This window comes from Erythranthe guttata, chromosome 9 (assembly GCF_056151865.1).
Source record: "Erythranthe guttata isolate IM_541 chromosome 9, IM_541, whole genome shotgun sequence".
In the NCBI taxonomy this organism is placed as follows: Eukaryota; Viridiplantae; Streptophyta; class Magnoliopsida; order Lamiales; family Phrymaceae; genus Erythranthe; species Erythranthe guttata.
This window is the reverse complement of record NC_142541.1, coordinates 7,108,222-7,132,743: the sequence shown is the minus strand read 5'-3', so window position 1 is coordinate 7,132,743 and position 24,522 is coordinate 7,108,222. Positions and strand designations below refer to the sequence as shown.

Here is a 24,522-nt window from a genome sequence, read left to right as displayed (position 1 = left end):
ATTTTTTTTTCTTTTTTTTTTTTTTGAATTTTGTTTTTCTTAGAAAAAATATTTTAATTAATATTACTGTCTTGGCTACTAAATTTTTGTGACAGTAATATTACTGTTTGGGACAGTAATATTATGAATATTATTTTCCCGAACAGTAATATTATTAATATTATTGTCTAAAACAGTTAAATTACTGTTGGAGACAGTAATTTAGCAGCCAAGACAGTAATATTAATTACAATAATTTTTTTTAAGAAAAACTATTTCAAAAAAAAAAAAAAAGTCAATTAACAGTTAAATTACTGTCTCCGACAGGTAAATAACTGCTGGAGACAGTAATTTAACAACGAATACAGTAATATTAATTAAAAATATTTTTTTTAAGAATAAAAAAGTCAATTAACAGTTAAATTACTGTCTCCGACAGTTAAATAACTGTTGGAGACAGTAATTTAGCAACGAAGACAGTAATATTAATTAAAATATTTTTGAAGAAAAAAAAAAGACAATTTACTGTTAAATTACTGTCTCCGACAGTTAAATAACTACCGGAGACAGTAATTTAGCAGCCAAGACAGTAATATTAATTAAAATATTTTTTTTTAAGAAAAAACAAAATTAAAAAAAAAAAAAAAAGTTCAACGCCGGAGACCCGGCGGTCAACGACTGTTGACCGGCCGGAAAAAAATTTATGGGAAAAAAAGTTTTTCAAAAAAAAAAAAAAGTCAACGTCGGAGACCGGCGGTCAACGGCGGCGACAGGCGGTCTCCGGTGGTGGCGGGTCAAAATTGGGGTCAAAATTAAATTAGGGTTAAAATTGGTTAATTTATGAAATTGGGCTAACTTGGGGTGTAAATCATGAAATTGGAGTTGAATTGAGTTTGAATGAATTGGGGGTAATTATAGTATATATAAAATGATTTTCCTTATTTGCAAATAAGTTTGAATGAGCTGGATTTATTTGAAAGACAAAAAAGTTGGATGTCCTTCTTTTATTTAAGTGCCCTTGTCATGGGCCTATTTGCTATTTACCCTTAATTATTTAGTTGATTAGAGATGTGGCTCATATATTATTTCAAACTAAGAATTTAATTAAAAAAATGAATTTGAACTTACCATTGGTTCAAATTATGTTTCGTTTGAGTGGCTCGAGGCATATTACCCATACATTAATTATTGTTGTAAAGTTGGGCATACCAAAAACATTATTGAACAAACAGTTGCATGTGTGTAGGGGCAACTATTGATGGACGTACATTAATTGAAGACATGCAATTAAATTTCTTTTATGGAAGATAATGTTCGGTCAACAAAGACAAATGTAATATATAAAAGAAAATCATAAAATATTAATTAAGTGAAATTTCTATCTATTATTTATTAATAGGAGGCCCTTTAATTTTCCAAAGGAAAAAAGAAAAGGAAACATTGATTCATCATGTCTACCCTTACCTGGCCAATGAAAATTCCTAATAACAGCTTTGTTTCTTCTATTCCAGCTTTTAATGGCATAATAGTAATTAGGCCTTGTTTATTACAATGCAATACTCAGGTTAAGTGTGATCATACTCGATTAATTACAACTGTTAATCGACGATCTGGAAACTACGAGCCTCCCGTTTGGGGTTTCGATTTCGTTCAGTCATTGACCAGTAAATATAAGGTAAAACATATTTATATCCATAATATTGATTATTCATCATTAGTAATTTTTAATGTAAAAGTGTATTCAATATGCTTGATATATGTTTTGTATATATATATGTATATATAGGAAGAGAGATATTTGAAGAGGGGTTGTGAGTTGGTGGAGCAAGTGAAGAAGATGTTATTAGTGGATGAACAAATATTAATTCAGAAATTGGAGTTGATTGATAATTTACAGAGGCTTGGTATATCTTATCATTTTGAAGAAGAAATCCACCAAATATTGAGTTGTTTATACAATGATGGAAATAAATATTATCAAAGGGATTTGTACTCAGCAGCACTTGGATTCAGACTCCTCAGACAGCACGGTTTTAGCGTCTCCCAAGGTAAATAGGTTTTTTATTTTTATTTTGGGTGTGTGATTGGGTTGGACCCATACAGACACTTGGAGCTATGCGTTGGTTGGGTTGGTTAAAAACCAGCCATAAAACCAACTCAATTCATCCAACCAACTTTGGTAAATATGGAAAACCGTTATCGATCAAATTTACATGGGTTGGATGGTGGTTGATAACCAATTTAGTGGATCGGTTGATGGTTTGGTTGATGGGTCATCCATCGAAATATTTTCTTAATATTTTATTAGTTGTAACTTGTAAGTTGTTACAACATTATTTTTTTATAATTAAATATGACTAGTTCAGCAATATATGTTCGAATACAAAATTTTAAACATTACGCGCCATATGTATTGCAATTAAATGTAGATAATTCAACAATTAATAATCGTCCAAATATTTTAGGCTATGTCTTAAAATTAAAATAGTTCAAATTAGATAATTATGTTAGAGTTATTGCTTTTAGAATTTTGGTCAATATTAGATAATTTAATAAACATGATATAAAATAGAAATTTGAAATTAAAAATATTAAACACTTTAAATAAAATTAATAAATAATAAACAATAAATTAATAAATAAAGTTGGTTGACCGATATTACCCGACTAACCAACTTTTTAGTATATTAGAAACCATTATCGACCCAACTACACATGGGTTGGTTGACATTATCGACCTAACTTAAATATGTCGGTTGATGGTTGATTATCCGTCACAAATTATGGGTCGAAAATGAATTGGTTGTGGTTAAAAACGATCCATGCACAACCCTACACACGGTGAGATTTTTTGGGGCCTCATGTGAGATTTGAAGATGATTAAAAAAATGGGGCCCATCTACAATAAAACTCATTTTCTCTAAAGAGGTGATAAACTCTATGTTAACTCGTTTTTGTAAGGTATATATATAACCCAATGGCAAGGCTAGATATTTGAGATATAATGGGGTTAAAGTTTTCGGGATTTCAGGCGCAGCGCCCCGACGTTTTTAAACGATAATTTGCATTAAGTAACTCTAAACAAGTGAACATATATATAAAAATAAATAATTAATACATTATAAATTTTGTAATTAAGGCCCATGATCAGAGGCATTATAGAAATTATTAAAATTGTTGATTTAATATTTATTTATGAATTAGGAGTACTCAATAATTACATATATAGTATAATTTTTTTGAATAAATTCTAATAAATAAAGGTTATAAAAAATTTGGGGACCTAAATTTGTAAAAAAAATTAAGGGGTCTTAGACGATCGTCTACTTCTCCTCCCCTTAGAACTTGCCCTACCCATGCATGTCTTTAGCTCAAAAATCAATAATTACATAATGAGTTTCATGCAAAACGCTACAACTCAAAAATTGGCTAAAAATAACAGCTGCCACAAATAGAAAAATACTGGCAAAACATGTAACTAAAGAAGAGAGAGAGAGAGAGAGAGAGAGAGTAATGAGAATGATCACATAAAAATTGGGAAAACCGGGATAGTCCGTTCACCTCACTACTACAGTTGAGCAACTTACAGTTCCATAAAAAAAATGGTGGCATAGGTATAACGACTGCAAAATATGTGGCACCATGCACCAAAAACAGATAATTCCAAATAGACGCAAACAAACTATGACCATCTCATCATTGCCCAATATCGAATAAACGAGAATCTGCCTAATATGAAAAACTATTAAAAATTAAATGGACATTGCTGAAAATGTAGGAACGTGAGAAAAACATGACACCCCTATGTTACAGAATGGCGTCGAAAGGATGGATATCCAAACTGGTCCATTCGAATCATTTGTTGAATATTTCGGGGAAGCTCCCTTGTAGTGGAGGTACGAGCCAACTCGATCTGACACCCCAAGGTGGCTAATGCCTCAGCGACTGAATGCCCTCCTGATAGATAGAACATATATAAATGTGTATAAGTGTGTGTGTATTTAATTTAAGGGTAAATAGCACTTAACCCCCTTGTGGTTTGGACATTTTGCACATGACCCACTTATGGTATGAATTTAGGCACATAACCCCCTTGTGGTTTTGACATTTTGCACATAACCCCCTGATGGTATGAAATTAGGCACATAACCCCCTTGTGGTTTTGAAATTTTGCACATAACCCCCTTCAATAGAAAACTGGAAAAGACTAAATTACTCCTATCAAGTCAAAATTTTTGTTTTAATTTAAAAATAATTATTCTATAAAATGAAAGTTGAATGTACTTTTTTGTAAACTGAGAAATATAATATATTATTGTGTTTTTTTTTTTAATTTTACAGCACAAATGGTATAAAATATTAGTTATTGAACGATTGACAATTTATTGGATTTTAAAAATCAATTTGAAAATCTTTAACATTATCATTAATTATGATTATTATATTACTTTTTTCTATATAATATATTATACTATAGCTGTTATCGAACTTTAATTTTTTTAAGAAACAAAGTATTTTTTTTCCTTTTGGAAAAACTAAAAAAAACATTTCTCTAAAGTTGAAATGAAAATTAAATTTAAAAAAACTATATGTGCGGTAAAATAGAAAAAAACACAATAATATATTATATTTCTCATTTTACAAAAAAGTACATTAAGGCCTTAATTTTATAGAATAATTATTTTTAAATTAAAACAAGAACTTTTGACTTGATAGGGGTAATTTCGTCTTTTCCAATTTTCTATTCAAGGGGGTTATGTGCTAATTTCATACCATAAGGGGGTCATGTGCAAAATTTCAAAACCACAAGGGAGTTATGTGCCTAATTTCATACCATAAGGGGGTCATGTGCAAAATGTTCAAACCACAAGGGGGTTAAGTGTTATTTACCCTTAATTTAATTATATTTGAAGGTGATTCTTAGTTTTTACTACATTGTAGATGTGTTTAATAGTTTCAAGAACGAGTCCGGTGATTCTTTTAAGGCGAGTCTTGGAGACAATATTAATACCGAAGGATTGTTGCAACTTTACGAAGCTTCTTTTCTGATGAGACGTGGCGAAAGCACATTGGAGGTAGCTAGAGAATTTGCTGCCGATTTATTGCGGAAAAAACTTGATCGAGTTGATGACGAAGATGTTTTATTATTAATGGCCGTTCGACATGCATTGGAGCTCCCAATTCATTGGAGGGTTCAAAGGCCAAATGCAAGATGGTTCATCGAACAATTCTATGCGAAAAAACCAAACATGAATCCAACTATGCTCGAGCTTGCCAAACTCGACTTCAACATTGTTCAAGCAAAGCACCAAAAAGAACTCAAACATCTCTCAAGGTGAATTATTTAGATCTCAACAAACTCCTCTTTCAAGATCTATAGTACATAATTTTCTAATTAGCAAAATTTTTTTTGAGTTTCGTATAAAGTTGGTGGGAGGAAACAGGGCTTGCTAAAATATTACCATTCGCGAGGGATAGGTTGATCGAGAATTACCTATGGACCATCGGTGGGTTGTTCGAGCCTCAATATGGATATTCAAGAATCATGGCAACCAAGGTCAATGTCTTTATTACAATAATCGACGATATATTCGATGTTTACGGTACTTTGGAAGAACTAGAGATCTTCAATGACGTCATTCAAAGGTCCGAATAATTAATTAAACTTATTTTAAAACTAGCTAGAAAAATTCAATGTTTGTTTATTATTTTTCAGATGGGACATTGAAGGAATCGACAAACTCCCGCACTATATGCAGATGTGTTTTCTAGCTCTCAACAACTTCGTCGACGAATTGTCGTACAATGTTCTCAAACAACAACGATTTCTCGTCATCCCACATTTGAGAAAATCAGTAATTAGAATTATATTAATTTCTAGTTAATAGTAGTTATTTACTCCAAATTAAAAAAATATTTGATTATTGATTTATATATAAACTTAATTTTGCAGTGGGCAGATCTATGCATGGCATATCTACTAGAGGCGAAGTGGTACTCGAAAGGGTACACACCGACACTCGAAGAATACATCAACAATGCATGGATTTCGATATCTGCTCCTGTAATACTCTCTCATGCATTTTTTCTTGTGACGAATCCAATAAACAAAGAAGCCGTTCGATGCTTGTACGAATACCACAACATAGTTCGATTTTCGGCAATGATTCTACGCCTTGCAAACGACCTTGGAACATCACCGGTTCGTAAATATATATATAGTGCCGATAATTAATATTTTTCATTATCATAAGAAAATGTTTTTTTGTTGACTTAATTATTAGGATGAGATGAAAAGAGGAGATGTTCCGAAATCGATCGAGTGTTACATGAATGAAAGCGGTGTTGGTAGAGAAGAGGCGGAAGAGTATGTAAGGTGTTTGATAAATGAGACGTGGAAAGAGATGAACGAAGAATTACGAGTTATTACGGATTCGCATTCGAACGAGATTTTGTGAGAAGTGCGGTTGATCTAGGGAGAATGGCACAGTACATGTATCAACATGGAGATGGGCATGGAATTCAATTTCCTCAGATGAAGGAACGTATTATAAGTTTGTTGTTTGAGCCCTTTTGTGTGTAAACATTGTTTGACAAGCTAGTATAACTAATACGGCTTATTGCAATCAAGACCACTGTGTTATATCGAATTGCTAAAAAACTGCTCTATGTTATTTTATTGACAAAAATCCGTATGTGATTCAATTTGTTTTAGCACACAACCCCTAAACAGAGGTACAAATTGCTAAAAAAAATATTAAATCATAGGGGAGTTTTTGCCAATAAAATAACATAGGGTAGGTTCTTGACAATTCAATATAACAAGGGTACTAAAACGGGTCACTATTTTACACTGAATCCCATTTATATATGAGGCTCTTTTAGAAAATCCCAAACTATTTGAGATAAACACTTGCTCCTTTCACCTTCTCTCTAATCTAAAATTGCCCTTTCATTGTCTTCTTTCCACTACACCAATTCCCATTATCGTTTTCTCTTTTTTCATTTTCTTTTTCTTTATTTTTAATAAATTAAACTTCATTTTTTGTTTATTATTTTATTCTTTAAAAAAATTATTATTTTTATATAACTTTTTTTTTTCTTTTTTAAACATTTTTTTTCTTGTGTCAGGTATATTAATCACTAAAGCATAGTAGATTAACGAACTGACTACTAAAATCGTGGTTAAATAATGAAATTGTACTAAAAAAGACAAACGCAATACAGTCAATGAAACCAACACGGTTCAACAGAAAAATCCAAACAATAACCAACTTAAACAAATAAAAAAAACAACTATAAAAAAATTAAAATCAACTATTTTTTTACAAAACAACAAATACACAAAAGTTCTAATTAATTTATACACATCAGATAGTGGATTGAAAATAGTAGAACAAAATGTACTACATCTAAGCCCCCAAGAGTCCAACTATGTGTGGTAAAATAAAGAAAAAAAAATTAAAATTCAAAAATGAATTAAAAAATGTAGTTGATTAACCTTAATCGAGTACTAAAACATAGTCGATTAACATTAATTGACTACTAAACATAGTCGATTAAGGCTCCAACCTCCGCGAATTTCTTCCACCCGCGCTGTCTTACGCGCAATCGACCCCAAAAATCCTAGATCTGCTCCCCATGTCACCACGTCGTCGCCACACCATGCCATCACCATCTCCGCCTCCATATTCTGACCGCAAAAAAATTACAATGTAAACCATAATCTGCAACACCACCATCAAAATCACGATATGCCCGCCGCCTAGGGTTCAACCGCCACACTTCCGAACGTCGTCAAAACACCCCTAACTTCTGATGCCATCACTCCAACTCCCCACCTTTACAGAAAGATGCAAGGAGAGAGACGCCGACAAGAATTGATGGAGTCCTATCGCATCCCAACAACGAGGTCACTCTCCAACCCGCGAACGAAATCCTTCAAAATCAGAAGCGGGAGAATTGCGTTGACAAGGCGAAGCCAATAGTGGGTGCATCGCTCTTTTGACCGCCGAATAGAGAGCAACGACCGGCGAAAGCACCCCAAGAGCAAAGAAGACAAAGACAAAGGGGGTGAAAGAAAGCTTGGAGAAGAGAAAAGACTGGGAAAATAAAAGAGAGAAAAGCATAATGAGATTGGTCATCAAAATTCGACAAAATTCGACGCCCAAATCAATTGTGCTCACAAAACCGTTCGTTTCTCCCTACTAAATGGAAGTTTTCTTGAATTTTGAAGATCGTATAATCCCTCGATTCTTATCATTTCCGCCATCAAGGCGAGCAAAAAAGGGCACCTATTTCATTTGGTCGACATATATAGTGGGAACTTTCGACGAAAATAAACCCGACATTCCAAAGTGCCAACCATTTGTGAATTTCCCGATGTCTTTCCCGAAGATCTCCCCGGTCTTCTACCTGATCGCGAAATCGAATTAGAAATAAATTTGATCCCCGGCTCCACTCCTATCTCTAAGGCACCCGACCGCATGGCGCCTCTAGAGCTAAAGGAACTCAAAGACCAAATTCAAGATCTTATCGATAAGAAGTTTGTTCGCCCTAGTTTTTCCCCATGGGGTGCCCCGGTCCTCTTCGTGTATAAGAAAGACGGAACCCTCCGAATGTGTATCGATTACCGAGAGCTCAACAAGGTCACTATAAAAAACAAATACCCCTTGCCAAGAATCGATGATCTTTTCGACCAACTTCAAGGCTCCACGGTCTGTTCCAAAATTGACCTCCGTTCTGGGTACCATCAATTGAAAATCATGAAGAAAGATATTCCGAAGATCGTGTTCCGAACTCGTTACGACCATTACGAATTTGTAGTAATGTCGTTTGGTCTAACCAACGCTCTGGCTGCTTTCATTGACCTTATGAATCGAATCTTCCAAAAATATCTTAATCAATTCGTATTCATCGACGATATCTTAATCAATTCAAGAAACGATGAAGAACATCAGAAACATTTGGAAATAGTGCTCCAATCTCTCCGAGAGAACCAACTCTATGTGAAATTCTCCAAATGTGAGTTTTGGTTAAAGAGAGTGCACTTTCTTGGTCATGTTTCCAAAAAAGGCATATCCGTCGATCCGAGGAAAATTGAAGCCGTTTGTAATTGGCCAATCCCTCGGAATGTCGGAGAATTCCAATGTTTCCTCGGCCTTGCGGGCTACTACCGATGGTTCGTTCCGAACTTTTCCAAGGTAGCCGCTCCACTCTTTCGATTGACCCGAACCAATTCTCTCTCTACCTGAGAAAACCGGGAACTATGTGATCTATAGTGATGCTTCCAAACATGGACTTGGAGCCGTCCTAATGCAAAATAGGAACGTGATTTCCTATGCCTCTAGACAATTAAAATATTATGAAAAGAACTACACGACGCACGACTTGAAACTCGCGGCAGTCGTGTTCGCCCTCAACGGAGAAAAATGTTCGATTTACACCGTCCACAAAAGTCTCAAATACTTTTTCACTCAAAAAGAGCTCAATATGAGGCAAAGAAGATGGCTTGAATTAGTAAAGGACTATGAGCGAAATCCTTTACCATCCCGGTGAAGCCAACGCAGTGACCGATGCTCTTAGTCAAAAATCCATGCCTGCTTTGATCATTAAACCACCACTCGAATCAACTATCAAGTCCGCTCAAGACCATGACGTCCAACTTCTAAAATCCGAGAAATCTTAGCAACCGGTCGAAACCCAAATTTCTCGATGACCAATGGCGAACTCTTAAAATTTCAAGGAAGAATTTGCATTCCGGCAAGCAACGAAATAAATTAATTAATTCTCAACGAAGCACACAAAACCCCCTACACTTGCCATCTGGGTGAAACCAAAATGTATCAAGACTTGAAGAAGTTGTGTGGCCAGGAATGAAAAAAAAGATATAGCCAAATACGTATTCGAATGCCTAATTTGTCAACAAATCAAAACAGAGTATCAAAGGCCCGGGGGACTTCTACAATCCAACCTTATTCCCTAATGGAAATGGGGAAGAGTAACCATGGCCTTCGTCCAAGGTTTCCCTAAGACGCTTAAAGGATCTGACTTGATATGGGTAATAGTCGATCACCAATCCACGCACTTCTTACCGGTTAAGACTACTTCTAGTCTCGAAAAGTTGGCCAAACCCTATATCCGAGAAAGCGTCCGACTCCACGGAGTTCTGATATCAATCATTTCCGACCGAAATCCCCGATTCACTTCCAAATTTTGTAAAAGCTTGCAGGAAACAATGGGAACCCATCTAGCTTTTAGTACGGCGTACATCCCCAAACCAACGGACAATTGAAAAGGATAAAACCCTCGAAGATATGCGTCGAGCATGTATAATGGATTTTGGTGGCAATTGGAAAAGCCGTCTACCACTCATCGAATTCTCGTACAACAATAGCTTACAATCTTCGATCGGAATGGCACCTTACGAAGCATTGTACGAATAAAATGTCGTTCTCCAATCCATTGGGACGAAGTAGGAGAGTGAAAGTTATAAGAACCCGAGCTAGTAAAAAACACCATCGACATAATCATGAATATTCGGGAGAAATTGAAAACCGCCCAAGACCGCCAACAAAAATATGCAAATAAAAGGAGACGAGACTTGGAATTCCAAGCCGGCGATCATGTCTTCTTAAAAGTCGCTTCACTCAAGGGAATCGTGCGATTCGGAAAACAAGGAAAGCTAAGCCCTCGATATATCGGACCATTCAAAATCCTAGATTGAATCGGTGGCCAAGCCTATCGCCTTGCCCTGCCACCTCAACTGTCCAAAATCAACAATGTATGTCATGTGTCTAAGCTCCGAAAATATATTTCTAATCCCAACCACATTCTTGAAAGCGAACCAATCGATTTATCCCCGAACCTATTCTTTACCGAAGAACCCTCTCATATATTAGACCGAAAGGTTAGGAAACCTCGAAACAAAAATGTTCGCCTAGTCAAAATCCTTCGGAGAAATTATTCTCCGGACGAGGAAACGTGGGAACTTGAGAATGAAATTGTGAGTCGTTATCCCGAACTAAGTGAAAAAGGTACAAAGGAAGATTGTAACACCTCACATTTTCTGTAAAATATTAGTATTTTATTTTACCACATGTACGTACAAATTTATTAGATTAGAAATTAGAACAATCCTTGCATAACTAATTGTTTATATGTGAATTATGGGATTATGTGAATTATGTGATTAGAAAATATTTAGAAATATTACGTCGAAACTAAATATTTCTGGAAATTGGAAAATACATTATTTCCATGAACAAAAAATTGATTCTTACTTGATGAATTTAAATTCATATCTTATTATTTTAAACTAATTGGTTTTATAGACAATTCATATATAATAACTGAATTTAACAAATTTAATAGAAGACCTAATCTAAAAAAACGAACATGCTACTAACTAATTAATTAATTAGCCAGTAGAAAGTTAATCAAATCTCATCTAATCCAATCTAATCCAATATAGGTAACCGAACGATGCCTAAATTGACTAATAATATTGACTAAGAAAAATTCTTTAAAGCAACAACTAATTTGAAACAGAGGGAGTAGTATTCAAAGGACCCCAAATAGTTCTCTCATTAAATTATTATCACTAAATTATTATTCATACAAATAAAATATTCCTTGTAATTTTCGCAACTTTCATCCTTTTTATGGCCTCAGCAGGCAAATCAGAAACGGGCTAGCTGCTAGCCCCTACGTCCCTACCTCTACCTTTCATATATATAGACAACAAACATTCATGCATACACTCAATTGTTGAAGATGAAACCATTACGCGTACGAGACCAAAGTAGTGTTTAGAGTTGCGTCCCATGGTAGCTATTGCCTACTAGACACGTGCTTAGCAAATAGCAAGCTTCATCATTTAATACCATTAATAACAAATTAGTTACAGAGTTATCAGTGGCGAATGCAGGATTTCATTACTGGGAGGCCGAATATGCATTAAAAAATAACATAAAAAAATGAATGGAAATAATGGTGAATCTAAGATGTTGATACATGATGTGACTTGATTTTTTGGGGGTTCGGGACAGTGCCCCGGGAAAAAAAAATCGATTTTTTTTGTATAAAAACAAAAGATAGGAAAAGAAAAGTTATTATTTTTTTTGCATTTATCTGAATTTTAGGTGTACTAAATAATAAGATTTTGGTGGAATTAATAGATATAAAGGCGTAATACCGTGGATTTTTTTACAATTGAGGATGACTTGACTCCATCACTTCACAAGGGTGGATTCGCTCCTAGTTCCAAGTTTACAATTCATAACTTTTTTATCCTACTTGTTAGATCCATTTATTATAAGAGGACAATGCAAATGCAAAAAACTATACATACATACATATATAGTAGTAAAAAATTAAAATTTGAGATGGGGCCATGGCCCCCGCCCTACACTGGCTTCCCCACCGAGAGTTATACCACCGTCAATAATATCAAATCAAGAAAATTATCCAGCAGCAGCAGCATCTCAGGTAAACGGATAGAAATTTGAGAAAAGTAAACTGCCGAGGAAAATGTAAGCCGCGCAATAGGCCCATATGAAATACCCCCATTTCTTCCCAATACCAGGAGATCCCATAATAAGTGACGCAAACCAGTACACAAGAGGGCTAGCGGATAAGAAACGAGTTGCAACCTGTCAAGAACCATGATTTTACCCATGAGACGGCGTATATACATGCTATATAAACATTAAGCAATCAACAAACGCATATGTTAACAAGAAATCAACAAAAGTAAATTTGCTAATACAGTGTTACAATAGACGTAATCAATAAACGCATGAGAAGAAACTGAAATAGAACTAACACTAAAACAAATAAAGAAGAATCAGCCCACTAAAATCAGTGGTAAAAGAGGCGCAAAGATGGTTTTCTTCCTAGTTCTAATTCTATTTGTTCTCATGGACACAGGACAAACCACAACATGCCTTAGTGCCTAGCCGAAAACTAGACGATCATGCATATATCTAAGCTTTATATATATATATATATATATATATATATATATATATATATATATATATATATATATATAGCGCATAATCAGTCAGAAGCGGATCATACAAAGGTGCAACAAGCAAAGGAAGAAATGGTGCTAAAATATGAAAGAACAGTCTTATTACCATACTATTTTAAAAACAATCGCATTTAAAATAAATACTTTTGATTAGGGTTAACTGCAAAAAATCCCCTAAACTTTGGACGTTTTTGCGCTTTACCCCCTGAACGGAAAAAAGTTTCACGGACATACCTGAACTTCACTTATCTTTCATATTTTAAACAGTCTCAAGAAATTCAAAAACACAACTAGCTCTTCCTTATTCCGTATTGGATTTATTTTCTCCATTTCTTATACTATTTTAAGTATTTTCGTGAATGTTTGCACTTGAATAGAAAATGGATTATGATAATCAGCAATCAGATTTAAATTTCTTAGTCATTTTGACAGCTACGACTCATCTGGTCGTTTAATTGGAACCACTACTTGGGGATTGGACAACCTAGAATTACCGAAACAAGAACTGCGTATGGTAGGTATTACAGAGTCTAGTTAACACGAAAAATCCGTGATATATTTAGCAAAGTTAACCAGAAAAATATGTGAGAAAAGTTTTGCCACTTTTGCCAGCCCATTTGGAATGTGCAACCAAACATCCGAAAACAATGTAGCTAGTGACGTCAAACAAAAGGCCGAAGTAAACAAATATACCAATCAATTAGATTGAGATTAGCATCTGGGCCGTGGAATCCTAGAAAACCAAATTATATTGACTGTCAAAAAAAATCATTTCAAATTGCGAAAGACTAGTCAAGCTTATTCAAATTAATCATTTCATTTTACTTATTGTCTGTTTCCTGCTAGGCAAGTTCCAAGTTTTGATGTTAAGTATATATCCCTATAAATTTATCAAACATATTTCTTCCTAGGTGGAAAGGAGGACCTATCTGCATCAATTACTTCAACATGGTAACATAATGAAATATAATAAAATTAGCATATTATGTAAAAACGCTTTTTTTATACTAAAATGCACCCGTTCAAGAAACGACAGTGCTAAAATAAGTTTGGGCTGACCTGAACATGCATGACGAAAAATGCGGTTGCGACCATGAAGCTCAAGTGCAGAACAAAAGGAAGAACAACAACAGGATCGTAATGTAGGCCGTCTGACGTTTCACTTTTTGATGGCTGTATAACCAAATCTTCTCTTTTGATAGCTCTTCGTCTTAGTCCGAGAGTACTGTCATCTGAGTTGGATAATCAGTCAATTGAGATGTTAATGCCTCACATTAGAATGAACAAAGATAATTGCTACTTTTAAGTCAAAATAAGTGATGGGCATTCAGAATTAAGTGAGAAAATCTAATAACTGTTAAATAAGTGCGAAGTATGGCCGCCCTGACTGAATCTTTTTGACAATAAGCTAACTTTCACCTAGGGAAAACTTGGCATCGGAAACTATAGGTTGTTGGAAATTAAGAGCATCAGGGACTTAATAACGAAACAACAAGGATACACATGCACAATTGAAATAGCCAATTAAAAAAACATTTCGATGTCCATCTCCAACATAAACCACATTTTGTGATATAGTGGACCCTACGAAACACGGAGAAGTGAACGTAGGAAAAGACTAACTTGACCTTCTAATTGTAAAGCTGCAATCCATGTCCTTATGGCACAAGCCACAAGTAATACACCTCTACTGCTCAAATGATTCAGGAAACAGATGGTATTGTTTTTGATATACGAGTCTCGTCTTACTTCCACTACTCAAAATGGCAGTGGGATTTTCATGAAAACTGCACATGTGACCCCAAAAATTGTGAAAGTATCTACTGCTTTTACAATTTGACTATAGCACGTAAATACAAACTTCCTAAAATATTTAGCCCAGCACGATGAGCTGAACCAGACACAACACTTTCAATGTCTAAACGAGCATGCACCGACAAAAATACAGGGATATACAAGTTCATAATAATGGATATATGGTGGAGGTAGAAGAGAAAGAATTGCAGGCAATGCCAATCATTATGCTCGTACTTTTTTAAAATCATTAAGCCTCTAAACCGACCTGTCATACACTGTAATATTGCCATGCTCGTTGATTCTATCACGATAAATTTCTATTCTGCTGACAAAAATCTAGCCTTCAGCTTAAATAGCAACATATCATAAAATGGATTATTAGAAGGATATATAACTACCCTGCTCTATTGGCATCGCAATCTCGATTCCCATAAGATACCCGTGCACAAAATAGTCTTTGTTAAGCTTACAAGGAATGCATACCTTGCAATGGGTTACGAGCTTCATTCTTTGAAGTGCTGCTTTGTTTTCCATCGACCCCCATAGACACTGGTGCTCGGAGACCAAGAGAGAGAAAAACCTCAGGCCATAGCTTCACATAGTAGACAATCGAGCAAACTGCCAGAGACAGTATTGGTGATGCAAGAAGAAAATTCGGCAATTGTTTAACTTGAAAATATCTTAAGAAGCCCACTCCCCTGGCATAAAATAACAACAAACATCACAAAAAATCAAATAAAAACATTACAGAAAAGAATTTTTCATAGTACCTAATGGAAAAATGTCAAACTCAACTAAGAAATCTTTCGCTCGTGGGAACATTAAAGAGCACTAGTTGATAATCTGTAAATATGCTCGATCAACAAAGAATTTTTTTGTTCAGATACGATCACCAAATTTAGAATGAATAATTAACTTCCTAAAAGTTATGAACGTTCGCAAAATGTCATGAAAAAATGACTTTAAGTAGTTAATTTATTAATTGATGTGTGTGCAAAACAAACTTTCTTTTTCAGCTTTTTTGATAAAATATCTCAAATTTTTATTTAAAACTTGATTTAGATAAAAAATAACATGGGTGCAAATGTGTCCAATGCATCTTTAAGCCCAAAAAAGTTGATGCAAAGCTGCTTTCAAGATTGTGGCTCAAAGCAGCTCATTTTAAAAGAAGCAAAAGTTGAATTTGCAAATACTTAAAAACAGGGCCTGATCCCTAGTTAATCTTCACGAAATATAAAAAGAATAAATAGCAACTAAATGTCATCGTATTCGGTAAAATAAAATAATTTATAAGACAATAAGTTAAACATACCAATAGTGGCTTTGAATATAATTGTAGAGTAAAGGAAGTCTTGCCTTGCACCAAGGCCTCATTTCACCCACAGAACGACCCAAGCAAATATTGAAATATCCATATGCTTGAAAGGAGATAAAGGGGATAAAGATGCAAACAGAACGTAAACCCGCAGCAAGAATGATCTTCAGTGTTACCAGCTGGCAAGCATAAAGATTAAAAGTACTTCTCAAAACTTTTTCGAGAAAAAAAACTATGAAACATATGATAGGTCGGTAGTCGAAAGTAAGTCTTGAATTTTAAAGGGTAAATTACAACCACCCCTGAGGTATGGTCAATTTACGAAAAAAACCCCTCTTGTTTGGATAATTACATCTACTCTTCAACTATGATCTTTTCTTACACTTCCACCCTTATGGTGTCAAATTCAACATAATCATCTAGATTTCGTGGAATGTGCTCTAGTCTGTACTCATTTTGTGTAAAAATACAGTTTCTGATGCACCACAATCTGATATATATACAAGCCAAAAAACACATATTATGATCATCTTGCTTCAAAATGTGGAGTTAGAATGAGATAGAACGGGAACAAAAGTGACAATATTCCATATAATATCAAAGATTCCACTAAATTTGAAACCGCAAGGCTGGACGTGTAAGAAGATTTATAGTTGAGCGGGGTGGTTGTAATTATCCAAAAAGGAGGGGGGTTGTCGTAATTTGACCATACCTCAGGAGGTGGTTGTAATTTACCCAATTTTAAATGCTTCTTAGTCGAATATAGTTAAAGCAACAAAGGTGGGAAATCAAAATTTATCCAACATGCCATTAATGAAAGGATAATACTCACATAAGCGCGTTTTTTGGAGAAAAAAGCTTCGTAAACTTGTCGCATTGCGTGGAAGCAAATATAGCCCGCATTAAGCACCCCATTTGACCGTGCACAACTAGAGAGTGCAAGCCAGAAGGTTGAGTAATTAAAGGCGCCATTCATGAAATGATACAATCCTCCAAATGAAAAGAAAGCATACAGACTCTCGGAATATCTGCAGTAATGAAGTAGCATTATTACTATAATTCTTTCGACTTTGGGCATTACAAGAGAGAGAAACGAGGCTTCAGAATATACATTGATGAGTAGAATATGGAAGCTGGGTTAAAGCAAAACAAAACCGATGCTCGCAATGCTACCTCGTTGTCCTTCAAAACGACAACTGAAAGCCTGTGAAAAGTACGAATAAAAACGAAAGAGACGTGAGAGAAAGGTAAATGCAAGATTATGCAAACTAGAGAACGAAATCGAAACCAGTATACGTATATAGATTTAGCATATCTAATCACAATAAAGTAAAAGCATCTATTCAACAAAAAATCTTAATGACCCGTAAATGCAGCTTGAAAGTTGAAACTAACCGGTATAGATACAATGCAGCAAAAACAAAGGCAATGTTGTTGAGCACATAGCCAGATAGCCCGAGCACAGCCCTGTATCCAATTACAGGTACCAATGGAGCAAAAACTGCAATGATATAACAAAATAAATAATTTCTCCCTACAGTTGTGAAATATGCATTTCTACATATGTGGAACTTTGTTGAGGAATGGGGGCCATGGCCCCCCCAGTTTTTTTTATAATTGGTATTGAGTTTGTATTTTTTGAATTCTAAATTTTAATTTATTGGCCCCTCTTGAAAAATATTATTAATACTTTTGAAATGAATTTTCTATCAAAATCAATTCTTTGAAACCTTTTTCTTGCAATCTCAATCCCTAATTCCGATTAAAGCCCATAACTAGAAACAAAAAATATAAAAAGTGAAAGTCTTTACTCTTTCTTAAATTACATTTTTTCTTCTATCCAATACCTATTTGTTCCCAGATTTTTTACTTTTTCAAGCAACTTTATGATATACCAAGCCTACCTACATTAATATGTAATTTAAGGAGTTCTAATGACAATATTATGTATAAGAGATACTTTAATTTATATTATTTTAGTTACATAGTTCACCCTCTAAAATCCTCAATCCCCAACAAAAGTGTCCTGGTTCTGCCGCTGCATTTCTTTTACTTTTTTGTGATAAAGAAACCCGCAGCCAACCATATAGGTGCATTGCATTGAGTAAACCTACACTTTCGTATAATAGCTAACAAACCATACCATACTAGAGGAGACGTAAACCACACTAGGCTAACCATGTGTGACAAGTTCCACCTATCGACCGTTGGCATTTCTATGTATATAAGTAGTCGTTACAGTAAAAGTAAACAAACACTAAGCAAGGTAGTTTTCCTCTTTCTAGTTCAGGACCTATACAAAATAAATAAACTAAAATTTGATCTGTTCATTTTCTTTCTCAATGTATTAACTTACATTCTCATTTTTTTCACTTTCAGTAAATAAAGCTTCTAGCATGAAATTGCAGAGTAATTAAAAAAAAAAAACCTGTTTTGGAGAGAAAGGAGGCGCAAAGGGGAAGCAAGGGCAAGAAAGCGTAGGTCTGCTCGTACTCGTATCCGCACTCCGCAACGCGTGTGAAGTAAACGCCATCCCAAACAATGCTCCTCTCAATCGCCGATCCCACGCGCGGGAAGAGTGCCGCCGGCGGAGGATTTGAGGAATTTGATGATGATGAGAGGCATCGGGGGTTTATTGAAGCGGATGTGTCGTATGGGCTGAGAAGGGATCGCCATATGATAATTAGGGTTAGTATCAGAAGTCGGGAGGCGACTGCGTAGCGGAGGAGGAGGCGCGTGTGTGGACACAGGCGGCGGTTAGGGACAGATTTTATAGTCATTGGGGGAAACAACTAGTACAAGCTGAGGGTACAACTCATTTCTAATTTAACCACAAATTAGATCAATTACAGCATATCCAAACAGATGTTCTAAAATTTACAAATTATATCAATAAACAGTGTTTTTGGACACCGTTTTTCGTTGCTCACTTCAGCAGTAAATCAAATATTCTTTTTTTTTTTTTTTTAAGAAATCACCAAACTTTCAATAAAGTGAAATGCTAATTGTAGCGGGACTTTTACTGAAATTGGCTCATTTGCTGCGGTACCTTTTCATTTCAATTTTTTCAACTTGTTGAAAAACTCAAAACGCTCTCAATTAAAAAAAGTCGAGAATTAAGATTTTCGTGTTTATTTGATAAATCGACTGCCCGACGACAACAAATAACAATATGGCGAATTCTGACGAGTTTTACGAGGTAAATCGAAGAAAGTAGTGGAAATTTTGATTTTCCATCGGGTCTAGCGTATTGTGTAGCACAGGAACCCCAAAAATTAGGGATTCCCGCGTGCTGTACAACACGATAGCACCATAAGAAAAAAAATATATATATATATATATATATATATATATATATATAGTCCCGTGCTGTGGAGCACGGGAATATCATTTTCCCGTGCCTTGCAGGGCGGAAATGTGAGGTTCCCGTGCCCTGCAGGACGGGAACAATGAACAACCGTGCTCTCCGGCACGGGAACCCCAAATTTATCAGTTTTTTTTTATATTGTGATTTATATACTAATTATTACTTGTTATATCTTAATAGAGTACTGAAGGTGATTTTGACGATGAGTTTAGAACTGAATATAACAAAGAGTACAACGAGTACGAGGATCCCAACATGTGTTTCGATGTTCCTCAAGACACACCAACAACTTCAGAGGATCACAGTCAATATTTCAATGTAGGTGTTGAGTTTGAAACTGGGAAAGAATTAGTGGAATGGGCAAAAAAAATGGCTGCTACTCATGGTCATCGATTGATAGTAACTTCAAGCCAGAAAAAACGTGTATGTAGTAATTAGATGTCATTTGTCTGGGAAGGGACGTGAAAAACGAACCGAAGGTGTAAAACAACAGAATGTGGGAACAAAGAAATGTGGATGTCCTTTTCGTATATACTGTAGCAAAAATCAAAACGATGGACTATGGCGAATGAATTTTAAAAATGGCACCCACACTCACCCGACACTACCGTATCTTACCGGACAAGGACCGGATAGTCGTCTGACACCAGAAGAATACGAGGTAGTGAAGTTACTTAGAAGGAGCCACGTGAAGCCGGCATTAGTCATGGATCGATTGAGAAAGGATAATCCACATACATCAACGAGTGTGAAACATGTCTACAACCAACTTGAGAAGATGAAAAAAGAGAATATGGCGAGGAAGACTGTGATACAACACGTGATGTCGAACCTTCAAGAATCTGGATATGAATATTGGTATCGAAGTAATGAAGCTGATGATACACTTACTGATTTGATGTTCGCTGCTCCTATTTCATTGAAACTTTTGCGGTTATTCTCTCATGTTATATTGATGGACTGCACTTACAAAACCAATAGGTATGTTGTTAATTAGTATTTAGTATTGTGCTATTTTACATTGATTGCATTTGATATTTATGTATTGACGTAGGTATGAGATGCCACTTTTGGAAATAATTGGAATCACTCCTGTTGGTTACAATTTTACAATTGATGTTGCTTTCATGTCACATGAAGATGCAAACACATATGAATGGGCTTTGCGTCGTTTGAAATGTGCATTGGGGGGCCTGGTACCTAATGTGATATTGACGGATCGTGAATTGGGACTCATCAAAGCAATGCCCCTAATATTTCCAGATTCCGCTCATTTCTTGTGTTTGTTTCACATCAATAGAAACGTGGAAAAAAATGCATCGAGATTTATTGGTAGTACTAAACACGGGCTTATATTTCGGCGCATACATTGGGCAAAATTAGTGGAATCAAAAACAGAAGAAGATTACCATGAAAATTACGAGGAAATGGTTAGACGTTATGGTTGTTACCCCAAATTGATATCATACCTTAACGATACTTGGCTAATATACAAGCACAAATTCGTCAAAGCATGGACTAATAAGATTTTGCATTTTGGGAACACGTCGACATCTAGGTATTTTTGGTTTCATTATCGTCTTGTATTTTATATTATATTGTGGGCGTTTTTAATTAGGGTAAATTACACACACCCCCCTGAGGTAAGCTTAAATAACTGTAAGGTCCCTATGGTATCGATAATTACACTTAGCCCCCTGAAACGTAGTCATAAACTCTAATGGGATAATGAATTGGATACGTTATTCCGATAGGGTTCTAACGGACTATTGGTTTCAGAAAGTGGTGAAGACAACAAAGAGCTATGGGGTGACATGGCTCCCCGAACATTCCTGAACATTTCTTAAATCACCCATAGCTCTTTGTTGTCTCCACCACTTTCTGAAACCAATAGTCTGTTAGAACCCTATCGGAATAACGTATCCAATTCATTATCCCATTAGAGTTTCTGACTACGTTTCAGGGGGCTGAGTGTAATTATCGATACCACAGGGACCTTACAGTTATTTAAGCTTACCTCAGGGGGGTGTGTGTAATTTACCCTTTTAATTATTAGTTGTTATTTTAATGGCTATTAACAGGGTGGAAAGTGCTCATAAATCGTTGAAGGGTTGGATTAGTGCTTCTACCGGTGCTGTGAACACCATTCAATATCAGCTCGACTCCAGGGTTGAGTATCAACTAACCAAGATCAAGGGTGAGTTTTCAAAATGCAGTTTAATCCAGTTGCATAAATCATCGTATCCGGTATTTCAGGGTTTGATATGCAAAGTCACACATAAAGCATTAATTTTGCTTGATGATGAGCTAAAAAAACCGGGGTTTCAAGACCCATCTCTTTGTGATCACGTTTTGTGGGTTACTCATGCACTTCCATGTGCATGCAAAATTGCGTTGAAAATCCAGCAACGTGATACATTTATATCTATGGATCTACATCCATTTTGGAGTACCATGCACGTTGACCAAACTGGCCAAGCCCAACTGTCGGTATAAATGAGCCAAGACAGCTGCACCCCAAGCATACTCGCCGACGTGCTCGAGATCGGAAGAATATCTCATCCACGTTGGCTTGAACCTGTCTACACTCCGGTCGGGGAACAAAGTCATACCGATCAAAAACGTCAAATATCCTACCACCTTCTGCCGACAAGTTCGGGACCGACTGCGCACACGCTCCACAAACTCCGACCATTTTATCCCACTATTGCCGAGCTTGGCATGCGCCTCGACCATGTCCAAATCAAGAACCTCAGCTAGCAACAACTCACACATAGGCCTCTCCTCAACAGAATCACCGTGCACTGCTAGACCGTCAATACGCAACCCCAAAATCAAATGAACATCATGTAGGGTGATCGTCATCTCACCCCAAGGCATGTGGAAACTGTTCGTTTCCGGCTACCACCTCTCTATAAATGCCCCCATAAGTCCCTTGTCTACATTTTTTATGTAGAAGTACTCGAGTGAGTCTAGGCCAGATGCCTCCAGTAGCTCTAACTCATCCTGCCCGTAAGGAGCCATGAGTTGCTTCAACTCATGTTTCTTAAAATCATTAAGCGCAGTAATCCTTGACTCACATCGCCCGACGCTGCGCTCCTGTAGAATTTCTAATTTTATTAGAAAAAGTATATTAAAATAAATATATTTAAAATATATAATAGTAAATATATTTAAACTTACATGTCCTGCCCAAATGTAGTAGGCATATGACTCTTGAAACTAGGAATTATCCTCCAATCAATCGGTCCTCCTGGAGCCGGACCATGTAACATAAGTGGGCCACTAAAAGTGTCGAACTCGTATCGAGACTTCCATGAGCGCGTAGCCGGGACGGGAACATCATCAAAATCGCTCCCAACATAGTCCTGCTCCTCCTCGTGTCCCTCGTAGGGGATACGAGAATATGCCCCTAAAGATCGAATGCTACCCGCCATAGATCTAGAACTATGATCTATGTGGGGAATCTCGTCCACGACGGGCAAATCAGTGTCGCGCTCCATAACTCTCCTACGACGGTGAGATGCAGTCATACGAATGCGCTCCGCTTCCGCTGCGGCTTCCCCGCCATACCGAAATTTAATCTTCGGAACTTTATCCGAACTCGAAGAAACACCCATAAGCCCTTTCTCCTTGTCCTGACGTGCCATCTGTAAAAGATAAAAAAAACTAATTAAATAAAATAATATCAAAAAAAAAATAAAAAAATAAAAAAATTAATTTGTGTTTCCCGTTCTGCAAAACACGGGAACTTGAAGAATCTTCAAGTTCCCGTGTTCTGCAGAACGGGAAACTCAAAATTTTTGAAGTACCCGTCCTCTAGAACACGGGAAACTAAAAAAATTCCAATTCCCGTGTTCTTCAAGACGGGAACTTTAATTTTTTTTTTTTTTAATTTATTTCGGAAAATTAAAATTTAAAAAACAGTTTGAAGATCCCGTGTTATAGAGCACGAGAATGTAAAGCTCCCGTGTTCTAGAGCACGGAAACTCGAAGAACATTCACATTTCCGTGCTCTGCAGAACGGAGAGTTCAAAATTCTTGCATTCTCCGTTCTGCAGAGCACGGGAACTTGAATGTTCTTCGAGTTTTCGTGCTGCAGAACACGGGTGCCGTAATTTTATTTATTTTTTTCCGAAATTTTGCTAGATCTAATCCTAAACATGTGTTTTTACCTAAATTGGAAATAAAAATAATTACAAGTAGTAGAAAATCGAAAACTTACCGGAATCGAGCCTCGTTTGTACGTTTTGAATGTCGAATTTTTTTTAAGAAATTCGAATTTCTAGAGAGTGTTTGGGAATAGGAGAGAGAAATTGAAAGTTGAAAAAAATAAAATGAAAAAGGTACCGCTGCAAATAAGCCAATTTCAGTAAAAGCCTCGCTGCAAATAGTAACACTCTTTAATAAATCACCTTTGTCACACAACCCACTCCAACAATATTATATATGTTTAAAGATAGTTATGCTTCATAGCTAATTTTAGCATTTCTTTTTGGCTTGTCAAATCTAGCAAGACAAAACTTAAAATTTAGTCCATGTTGTAAAATTTAACATAGCTGTTGGAGCATGTTTTTTTTCAAAATATTGCATATTTTAACATATAGCACATCTCTTGGAGATGCTCTTAGAGCATCTCCGACCGATCTCACCATTTTTCACCAAATCTTATTTATGGTAGTGAAAAAATTGGTTCATCTTCCACTGGTGGTACACCATTTTACTCTTTCACATTTTTTTGTGGAAAATGGTGTTTTTGATCTCCAATGGATTTCACCAAAATTTAGACCAAATATAAAGTAATAATATTTCACCATTTCACCACTTATAGCAAATGTCATTTGGTTTGGTCTCCCATGGCACTTCACCATATATGCCCCAAAACTAACTATAGATCCAATGCTAAGTATAATTTAAAAAAATATGTTATCAATTATAAAAAAACTGTCTAAACATGAACTCAAATTATTTTAAATATAATAAAAGCATACAAACAATAATTTCATAATTATTCAATAAATAAAATAT

The 24,522-nt window shown here is 35.7% G+C and overlaps 3 protein-coding genes across 3 annotated transcripts; 2 read left to right on the top strand and 1 right to left on the bottom strand.

Annotated features, from left to right (window-relative positions):
- Positions 1-1,359: 1,359 nt before the first annotated feature.
- Positions 1,360-6,684, top strand: LOC105951044 (terpineol synthase, chloroplastic). The gene is given in 8 exon segments (XM_012974437.2): positions 1,360-1,654; positions 1,766-2,027; positions 4,921-5,314; positions 5,407-5,625; positions 5,696-5,834; positions 5,933-6,181; positions 6,264-6,416; positions 6,419-6,684. Coding segments are annotated over 8 exon segments (1,785 nt in total). The 5' UTR covers positions 1,360-1,429; the 3' UTR covers positions 6,563-6,684.
- A 5,456-nt stretch (positions 6,685-12,140) lies between these two features.
- LOC105951043 (transferases, transferring hexosyl groups) lies at positions 12,141-19,081 on the bottom strand. The gene is made up of 8 exons (XM_012974435.2): positions 18,556-19,081; positions 17,523-17,628; positions 17,239-17,331; positions 16,960-17,155; positions 16,125-16,306; positions 15,296-15,510; positions 14,075-14,247; positions 12,141-12,632 (listed from the first exon to the last, which is right to left on the bottom strand). Exons 1-8 carry the CDS (start codon positions 18,905-18,907, stop codon positions 12,465-12,467), a joined length of 1,485 nt encoding a protein of 494 aa, XP_012829889.2. The 5' UTR covers positions 18,908-19,081; the 3' UTR covers positions 12,141-12,464.
- Positions 19,082-19,299: 218 nt separating this feature from the next.
- LOC148767965 (protein FAR1-RELATED SEQUENCE 11-like) lies at positions 19,300-21,776 on the top strand. Its single transcript, XM_088822717.1, has 6 exons — positions 19,300-19,326; positions 19,675-19,854; positions 19,952-20,475; positions 20,549-21,052; positions 21,576-21,691; positions 21,751-21,776. Exons 1-6 carry the CDS (start codon positions 19,300-19,302, stop codon positions 21,774-21,776), a joined length of 1,377 nt encoding a protein of 458 aa, XP_088678843.1.
- The last annotated feature ends 2,746 nt before the right edge of the window (positions 21,777-24,522 follow it).

Coding starts and splice junctions, on each gene's coding strand:
- LOC148767965 (XM_088822717.1), top strand. CDS start 19,300: ATGGCGAATTCTGACGAGTTTTACGAG. Junction 19,327..19,674: donor ATTCTGACGAGTTTTACGAG/GTAAATCGAAGA, acceptor ATATCTTAATAG/AGTACTGAAGGTGATTTTGA. Junction 21,692..21,750: donor TCAACTAACCAAGATCAAGG/GTGAGTTTTCAA, acceptor CCGGTATTTCAG/GGTTTGATATGCAAAGTCAC.
- LOC105951043 (XM_012974435.2), bottom strand. CDS start 18,907: ATGACTATAAAATCTGTCCCTAACCGCCGCCTGTGTCCACACACGCGC. Junction 17,629..18,555: donor CTCCTTTCTCTCCAAAACAG/GTTTTTTTTTTT, acceptor ATATCATTGCAG/TTTTTGCTCCATTGGTACCT. Junction 16,307..16,959: donor TCTCCAAAAAACGCGCTTAT/GTGAGTATTATC, acceptor TATGCTTGCCAG/CTGGTAACACTGAAGATCAT.